The following is a 10,251-nucleotide window of genomic DNA, read 5'->3' on the forward strand; positions in this document are numbered from 1 at the left end:
TCTCTCTCTCTCTCTCTCTCTCTCTCTCTCTCTCTCTCTCTCTCTCTCGCGCCCAATTAACAGTTTGTGCATGGATTTTTTCCCTTTCGCATTCAAAAACAAAAACCGACAATAACATACGAAAGACGTCGCATGTAGAATATTGCATGAAGAATATCGTATGAATAAAACGGAAAAAAGGTGTTGAAAAGAATAACAAAAAATAATCTGATTGCTATTGTATGCCTTTCGCATGAAACATATTACTCACGACATATTTTACGCATACTCGTATACGGTATATATAAAAGAACATCTCTCATATAGACACACATTTTAATTGTGAAAGTTTTCATGTGATGCATATATATGCATTTTTCAATAATTTTATTTTTTATCTTTGAAACGCATGTGATGCATACATATGGAATCGTGAGTGCTAAATATGATTTGGCTTGAATTGCAATGCAATCGTACACCTTACACATGGAAATGCCGAGTCGAATGATAGCAATAATAATAATAATAATAATAGAGTAATTTCTGTTTTGTGTCTGTTGGCAATTGAATAACTGTGAAAGATGTATAAAATCCGTGTTTTGTGTGCCACAAGCAAAAGTTTCGATGTTTGGGCACGAGCAATTGAATGAAAAATTATTTTGATGGCGTGAATTTCATGAAATTCATTCAAATATTTGAACGAAAAAATCATCTATACACTTGCGATTATGAAGCGCTACCATAATGACGACGGGAGTACTGTTCGGTGGAGAGTCTTACGTCGTTTTTTTTTCTGCCTGCTCATTTACTACTGAGAATCGGATGAATTACGTAATTGCTGGACGATTCAACAATTATCACACTTGTTATTGAACATTTGAAAAAATCCCTATGCGCAATTATTGAAAACGCTAGGAAAATTGCGGGAAAAAAACCATAATACATGTGCATGCCAACATCCGCTATCCGTGAAACGATTGAAACTGCGTTCATTTATTTTTCCATGACCCTGGCTCTGGAAATATGTTTGCATAAACAGTTTCGATCATTATCATCAGCTTGAATTTATAACAACGGATCAGTGCCAGTATGGATAAGAATGTAATTACAGACACATCATTTAGTCCAAGGCGTACAGCAATCGATGTTTTGCTAACACAATTTATTGAAATTTGATCAATGGGTCAGTCGAATGCTTTAGGTCAGTCAACTATAGCATGTCTGATCCGGTCGGTTGCTAAATTGCCGAGAAAAAAAAAAAAAAGAAATAAAATCAAACAAAATTGCAACGAAAAATGGAGAGTTTGCTGCATACCTTACATGGTTACTAATATTTATCTTGCGAGTGTTAAAGTAAATAGAAATTTATTGCCATACAATGCGACACGTTCATCGGCGCTCTCTTCAAACGTTCGAGCAATTTGTTCTTCAGTTCACTTGACACTTTTCGTTAACAGAATATTTAAAAGTGACGGACTTTCATCAAAGTAAATACTTTTTCTTACGTTGATACTATTCCGGCGAATCCGAAAGTAAGGGCGGCAAAATGTCAAGTCATCATAAGTTATTAAATGTGATACGTGCTTGAAAGCGAAATTTTTTTTTATGGGAGCGTTTATAGCTATTTTCACTGAAGATGTCCAAAAATGATTGGCTCTCAGCGTGAAACGAAAGCACCGAATAGAATTCATCCAATCTAATTAGATTGAGATTCAAAGATTGAAAGTGAAACAAACCAAGCGCGAGGAATAAGCCGAAAATGGTTTTCATTTTCGAATATATGTTCAAGTTTGAAGAAAATTAAACGAAGAAGAAAAAGAATCCGCCAATTAGAAATGGTTTATTGTTCACGCGTTATGCATCGCACCAAGTAAACGGATGGTCAACCGGATGGAAATTTAAAAAAATTTTCCCCATTTTTTACAGCCTTAATCTTCCGCATTTCTCAAACGGTGGATATCATGCAGCGAACAATTATCCGCTTACACGCAACCTATTTGCATTGCTAAGCATTGTCAATTGAATGACAATCAGATTTTTGATTCGGAATCCAAACGGTGTTTGTTTTATTTATACAAAGTTATAGATACCTTACGGCATTTCGAGGCGTGTATTATTCGAATTGTGGCAATATTCTTTGTTTGGTGCGTATGTGAACGTAAAATGTGTGATGAAATATCCATATAATGGATTGTTTATTCAATCCATTGTCTTGTGGAGAATACGCATAAGAAATTAAGTAAACAAAATATGTTTATTTTTCTTCAAATATTCTATGAATTTTTTGAAGAACAAAACAAAAAACGGAAAATTCGAAGCTTAAACTCGTTCCAGTGACCCATATCCAATAGAAATACTGCGATGACCCAATTACTCGACGCACACTTTTATTTAGTTTATGAAAAGGAATGCACTTTTTTTTTTTCTTTGAATGTTCATTCACCAGAGATTATTAACAATCTTTGTTTAAATCCACAAGCATTTTTTTCAACGCATATAAATGGATGAATTGAATGCAAACGCTAAGGTTGTTTTGTGAGTTGCCAGAGAGCAATAAAATTATAATGCACGAAATGACTTGAGAAAAAATAACACCGAAATGAAACAAAAAACGTAGAAAAATAAAAATGGGAGAAGAAGAGTTAAAGAATAAAAATTATGTTTCGTTAAAATGGTTAGATTGTCTTCACACAAGTGAGTTTTGTTTATCTTTTGAAAGGGTACCTATATGTGGATGGACATGGGCATGATATTTGGATTTCTAGAATCCGGTTTTTCTTCTCATGGGCATGTGAAGTTTTTTTTTATTAGTCTTTAACGATGACACATCGACGTGTTCTTGATAAAAATCAATCGGTATGGAAAAGCTACGCCAAAATAAATAGGTTTCAAAACAAATTAACAACTGTTCCTCGAATCAACCAACCGCGAACATTCAAAAATCACTGAGCGATAAGAAATGTAAACCATTTGAATGAGAATAGCAGAGAATACATCATCAATCGAAACAATAAAGAAACAAAACCATTTCACGTCTATAACAAACGAGATGAAAATGAATCTTACGTTATTTTTGAATCGCAAGAAGGAAAAGAATTAGGTAGTAGTTAAAAAAAAAACGAACGGTTAAGATTGCTTTTAAATGCTAATGTGGCACTCTTATCTTTACAATAACAGTCGTAATGATGCAACATAAGAACCAATGATATAATTCCGCAATCGTCAGAGCTTGATTTGGGTAAAAAGTGGTTTTGATTTGATGTTCGCACGGCATTTTCATTTAATTTCTCTGTAAAATATTATTCATGCTAGAAATTATTTGAGTGATTTGAATGGTGTTACGTGTTCGCTGTCCATTTCCTAGTTCGAGTTAAGAAAAAGTGAGCAAAAAAAAACGAAAAGAAATGCAAAAGTTCAATAATCAAATCAAATTATCGGGCAAATTCATATCGTTCCTGCTGTCCTGAAATGTATTACATCAATGAATGATTCAATGTAATAAGCCGCTCGCCAACAGCGTGCGTCATTGGTTACTAACAATCAAAATTAATAAATCATCGAAAAAATCAGCACATAGCTTAAAATTTACGATTCATTTTTTCACTTGATTTATCTCCGATGCTTCTCTATTCATTTTGTGCCGCACACACTTTCCGTCAAATCAACAAATCACATTTGACTTGTGGAATTGTTAATGAATTCGTCAAAATCTAACATGCCAGCGTGATAGAGCCGAGACATGGAAATTATCCAATTAGACGCGATCATTTGTAAATGAGTTAGCACAAGTACAAAGGCGTGTAGCAATCAATAACTACCGGCTGGCATAATGTTTTGTTGTTTTTAGATCATTTTTGATTGGTGTTGATCGAAATTGTTACGCAGAAGTAGCTGAGTGAATAAATACCCTGGATAAGAGCTCTTTGTTGATGCGGTTGAATACAAGTAAACCGGTCAGACGGCCCGGTCGAAGGCACATTCACGCCCATCAAACAAATGTATACACCGAATCAGCACCGCTTATAATTGCTTTGACCCAATTTCACTCTTTAAGATTTGATCCAATTAGTTTTATGTTTCACCGATAAAACAAACATAAGAGAGAGAGAGAGAGAGAGAGAGAGAGAGAGTGAAAAGTACACGACCACAAACCACCTAAAGTTTCATTGAAGTATTATTTGTTTAGGTCTTGGCTCAAGTTGAGTAAAAACAGAACTTAATTACATTTGCCGCATGTTTACAGTGAAGTTTATCACCATGAATTTCCCACATTCATTCTGATGCTTCTCAAGTTATATTATTTGCACGCGGCATCGCATAGGGTCCATGGCATAAATAATTTTTGCGTCGGAAAATGCGTTCAGCCTAGAATAAGTTCATGTTTGTAGCAATCTAATTGGAACGATGATTTATATGCACAGTATCAAATGGAGAAAAAAGAACAAATGACAAATAATGTCACTGTTATGTTTCACTTCTCATCTCGATAGCAATTTCATCTCTCCATCCGTCTGTCTGCTCTCATTGTGTTCACTTTTTCGGTTTCTCTCATTTTGGCTCATGTATATTCCATATTCCCCAGCATATACGGGTTACATGTGTTTGATAAGTCATTTTTTACTACAATTTTTCTTCTCTTTCGTTCTGTTTGATATTTTGGGAAAGAAAGTTCCCATTTTTCCTACCATTACGCTGAACCGCACCAAATTTTCACCGGTCACCAAAACTATTTATATAATCACAAGTTGTGGTGCAGAGTGAAGTCATTTATGCAGAAAATCTGCTGATTAGCGTACGTCTTTGAATTTTCAGTTCGAATCAAGAAACAAAAAATTATCAAGCAGTCAGCCTAATATCTCGATTTTTCTCAATTTTTTCGATTGGTTAACTTTGTGCACCATAAGTTAAAAAAAAAAAACAGAACGCAATTCAATTAAAGGCAATTTGAACGCGAGTACATCGAAATTGAATAGAAATCTTAGAAAGGGCAAAGAAGAAAAGTGCTGGAAAGTGAAGAATATCGTGATTATTTGTTTCAATTCTGCTTTTTGTTTAAAAGGAGTAAATCGGGCCATTTCCAAATTAAGGTGAAGATCTCTAAAGCATTGTGCGGCATAGTAATTACAGTGAAAGAATCAATTCGAATCAAACCGAATGTAACTTTGAAAAAGAAAAAAATCTATAACAAACAACAAAGGAACGGCTCAAGCTGTTTTTTTTCTTTCTTTTTGGAATTGAAGAAGTGAAACACGATCGAATGTTGAAATGTCAAGCACAAACACTCATTGGCGATGCACACGTTGATGCTGTTAAGAATTTGACCGAATTTTTTTTTCAACTCAAAGTTCATTACTACGTGATTCTCTTATAGTGAATAATTGAGCGTGCGTGTAACCGATTTTAATTGGTATCATTTTGACTTTGATAGAGAAAGATAAAAATGAAGATAAAAAAAAGTAGCCGCATTAGCTTTTTTCTCCATTGCGTCTTTAATTTTGGTTTTTCTCAAATTCGTTTCATCACATAATCATTTTTGTCACAGTTAAAAGCATTTTTATTTACGAATGTAATCAAGAAGTGGAAATCAAATGAACAACAGAAAAACCAGATCATTTCAATTTATTCATGGGAATGAAAATGAAAAGTGTTTTGATCCATTAGAATACCATTATAGCTTGAAAGGTCATTAAATAAATGGGAATACCCAAAATTGAGCAATAGAAAGACCACTCATCTGGAATGTTTCGAAATGAGAAGGGAAAACAATAAATACATATAATTTGAAGTACGACATATTTCTGGTCACGTTGTTCAATCATTCAAGCACTAGAGATTTCTTTGAGATGCCTAGCATGTTTTGCGACAGAAAAAATTTCACAAATAACACGTTGATTGTGTCGTAATTCGATCGCAATGGTCATTTCTTTTTCTTGGAAGTAAAATTTATGCGGTTAATATGAATTAATCGAATACTAACCTGAATATCATACGCTTTTTTACGATCCTTTCAGATTAGACGAAAGAAAGTTTGACAGATTCAGAAATTTAAAAAAGAAAGAAACTCCCAAGAAACTTAACAATAATGGGATCGATAATTCCAAAACAGATTATCACACTGTTGGTAATCTATGCATTTCTATTCGTGCACGTGCATGCAGCAATAATCAATGGAACCGCTGCATCCGAAGATCGAGCATTCAAATCAAATGAAATTGGTAAGTGCATAATTTTGTTTAACTCAAATTATTCAGGGCTGGAATTCTAAGAATTCTACCAAAATCGTTCGGAATTATTTTTTTTCGTACATAAGACCATATTGGAGTGAAAGAGAGAGATTCCACTATTTTTCAGCTTCCCACCGGAATTATTTCTCACACAATCCACTGTTCCTTGAGTTTTAATCCACTCTTCCTTGAGTTATCGGAATAATTCCGGTGGGAAGCTGAAAAATAGTGGAATCTCTCTCTTTCACTCCAATATGGTCTCATACCTCGAGCATGCTTTTGTATCTTTGCCAAAAATGGTTCTGTACTAAGCTGAAAAAACTTAGCTAACAATTTAAAATACATTGCGCCCCGCAAACCATCTAGATGGCGCCACAAGAAAATTTGGTTCTTATACGAGGTGTATGCTCAAGATATGTATGGTCTTATCTACGAAAAAAATAATTCCGAACGATTTCGGTGGAATTCTTAGAATTTCAGTCCAGTCATAATGCTTTATGTGATTTCGGCTATTGTGAAGCGAATAAATTTTCAAAGAAATAGTAGAGTCGCTAGCTCGTTTCGTTTGATTTGGCCTACAAACAATATTCCAATTGACGTGAAAAAATGCAATAATTTTTCTATATATCTTTTTCAAAGAAACCGGTCGAACCTTCGGAACAATCAAGAGATTCCAAGCGGCACTGTTGCCCATCATGTACAAATTGGGTGTGATGTCTGCAGTTATCATGATGACATTATTCCTGGCATTCAAGGGTGTTTTCATCGGAACGCTGATTTTAGTATTGAATATCACATTTTTTGCACTCAAATTTGGATCGTACTTGAAACACGATCAGGGCCATTATTTTGCACATCCACACGGTGGATGGACGCAGCCAGTTCATCACGGTCATGGTTGGGGACCACAAAAAGATGTACATTTGCATATACACAATGCACATGGTAAGCCAGACTTTAGTATTCCGTACAGCACGTTGAGCGGAAGTGGTGGTTGGGATACGCAAGGTCATTCTGGTCATTCAAGTTCTGTTGATCCATCCTGGAGTACTGGTGGTAGCTATGTTCACTCTGGCCGAGGATTTTCCGGTGACGATTTAACACCATATGCTGGCGCTATGTTGGGCAACAGACGTAGCACCGACAAAAGCAGCGCACCCAAAGTGATGGAGAAAAGAAGCGATCAACAGCCTACCATTGTGATGGCACAAACCAAACACGCTGTAACACCATTTAATTACTTGAATAAACAAAATAGACGAAAATAAGTGTCATACAATGATGATGATGACGTCGATCGAAATTGAAAAGTGCAAAGAAAGAGTTACTTCTATTGATTGATCAAATAAAAAACGAAATCCGCAGTATTTCGATGCAAAGATTAATTATTACATAAAACCCATTTTAAGTATGTCGACGTTTTTATTTTCTTTATTATCTTTCCTTCATTTTCATTTGGATTATGTTTTAATTCAACAAAAAGAAAATAAAACACACCATTTTTGCACGCCTGTTTATACCTATTATTCATCCAGAAATTCCATTCCAATAGGGAAAACAAAAATATTTTAAACATGATGAAATTAATTATAACACAAGACATCTTTAACAAGCATTCATTGATCATGAAATTTAAAAAGAAGAAAAACATATAACAGCAACAGTAAAAAACAATTATAATTGAATATCAAACCAGGTAAAAATACAAACGTTCGTTCATTGGATGATAGGTGTTAACAGCGAGCGACTCATACTTTCAAAGAATTTTAAGATGATTAATTTATAAATAATAACCAAAATTATTCAGGTTTATTTTGAAATTAAGATGAACTAATTACAATATTGAACGGTATGATTTGAATATAAGTGAATCATCGGTATTTCAGAAACACAAACACAAACCGATCAAACGCTGGAAAGTTGTATAAATATTTTTAACACGTAAGCTCTAACTTATTTCAACTTATTTATTAAAATATGTAATAAATTTGTGCGTTTTTTTTGTACGGAACCAATGTATTTTCTCTTTTTATCCCGGTGTTAATTTTAACGCATTCTCTTCGTTACTCTTTTCACAGCAGAGCGATGTCAAAACAATTATTCAGTTTTTGTCGGTAATTTCTGTTAATACGTTTTTCTCTAGGTTTCTTCGTAGTCGTAATTGTTGAGCGTTATGTTCTTTGGTTCAAAGCCATAAACGAAATGAAGAGTGAAAGTTTATGAGAATGGCGAAAGTTCGTGGTTCACTATACGTCGTTTGTTTTTTTTTTTTTTAACTTATATTAAAAGAATACAAAAGAATTCATTCATGTTGGTAATTATAGGAGAGAGAGAGAGAGAGAGAGAGAGAGAGAAAGAGAGAGAGAGAGAGAGATAGAGACAAAATTTGATAATTAAATAATCCGTAACAAATTGAATACACCAGCTTTTTTTCTGTATTTCATAAATAACTGTCGTAAGGCAGTAATGCCAAACGTACAAATCGTTGGATTTCTTGACGCATTACTTTTAGTTTTTACACTTACTTAACTTACTCTGTGCGATCGAACGGGTATTTTTTTTTATTACCAAATTAATGTGATTGAGAAAAAGGATAAGTGATGCACTCAGATAACAGAATTAGAAAGAAAGCTGTTTGTACTTGTTGTGCCTGCTGCAACTATATAATCTATTAGTGACGTGCGAAGTTCATAATTTGTTACATTGTGGATTAATATTTGAAAAATTCACTTAGCACTCACGTCAAATCAACCACCAACTTGAATAAATAATGAAAAAAACGAAACTTCTTATTCTGACATAAAACAAGAATAAATTTTTGATTCATTTTTTCATTATTCATTCAATACTGGCATAGTACGAATTGAATTACCTACGAACTTATTCCACCATCTCCGCTGACGCTGAAAAAATCGACAAAATCGATATAGGCAGATCATCTGGGGAGTATTGCATGTTACAATAAATACTAATTGTTGTTGAGGCAGGCTTTGCAAAGACATAATAACAGAAAAGCTGTAATATTGCTTTGTTTTGGACATTCGTCTAAGCATCAAAGATAATTGCAGCCAGCACACGCGCTCCGCAATGAACTGTTCGACGCAAGTGAACACACGGGGTTAATTACTCTTGACTATGACTGTGACTTACACTTTGTGAACTTGAATATTTACCGACACCATAGGTACTTGCGATATGTCGATATGACGCCGATGTTTGATTGTGTGCAATTTATTTTGTATCTTCCATGATTTGCACCAAAATAAGATAACCGTTTCGCCATTTCACATTGTTCCGGATCCAAAATGGTGTGTATGATAATTACTTTTTAAATTATTATGATAATCGATCATTGCAATCACAGCGCAAAGTCTTTATCGTGATCATAAAAACACCATACTACGGACTAATTAGAGGTAAGCATACAAATAACAATGTGAATAATAAGCGAGAGGGAAAAAGAAAACAGACAAACATCTCGATTCTTTTAGCGAATCAGTACCTCGCAAGCAATTATAAGCAATTATAATATATCAATAAGTATAAAAACACAACTGGATTTGCCACCAAATTGTGTTGAGAAACAAAAAACTAAACCAAACGATGTCCGCGTATCAAAACTGTTTCACTTATTTTGTATGGATTGAAACACGCGCACTGATAACAAGTCTATTGCGACTTAATCTAATATTTTTGGTACAAATCACGAAATAAACTCTCAAATTAAAAAAAAAAAAAACAACAAATCAGCCAAAAAATGGTTGTCAAAATTCATGACTGAATGAATTCTAATCGAAAGCAAAATGAATGTAAATAAAACCATTTATGAAATCCAACTAAACAATATAACTTGGTAATTTTCATTCAAATCAAATTGTCTGAAAAGTAATGAGATTATTCTCAGTTAGTTGGTGTGAGCATCGATGCATAGAATGACAATAAACAAGTGAAGGAGGAATAGCTGATACACAAATTATCAGCAAATTGTTTAAGTAATTACATACTCTCATTTGGATCGTTGATGCCGAAGGTCAGATCAAAAGGTGGT

General features: G+C 34.0%; 1 protein-coding gene across 4 annotated transcripts in view; it reads left to right on the plus strand.

The window, feature by feature from the left end:
* The window catches only part of LOC129575422 (uncharacterized), a 10,079-nt gene extending 1,860 nt beyond the window's left edge, over positions 1 to 8,219 (plus strand). For all 4 annotated transcript variants that reach the window (XM_055459023.1, XM_055459024.1, XM_055459025.1 and 1 more), the window contains exons 3-4: positions 5,991 to 6,194; positions 6,843 to 8,219. In XM_055459023.1, the coding sequence (XP_055314998.1) occupies positions 6,062 to 6,194; positions 6,843 to 7,471 (762 nt within the window). In that variant the 5' untranslated portion in view covers positions 5,991 to 6,061 and the 3' untranslated portion in view covers positions 7,472 to 8,219. The remainder of the gene's footprint in view (positions 1 to 5,990; positions 6,195 to 6,842) is intronic.
* The last annotated feature ends 2,032 nt before the right edge of the window (positions 8,220 to 10,251 follow it).

This window comes from Sitodiplosis mosellana, unplaced genomic scaffold (assembly GCF_009176505.1).
Source record: "Sitodiplosis mosellana isolate CC-2019 unplaced genomic scaffold, AAFC_SMos_1.0 Smas_scaffold_6167, whole genome shotgun sequence".
Taxonomy (NCBI): domain Eukaryota; kingdom Metazoa; phylum Arthropoda; class Insecta; order Diptera; family Cecidomyiidae; genus Sitodiplosis; species Sitodiplosis mosellana.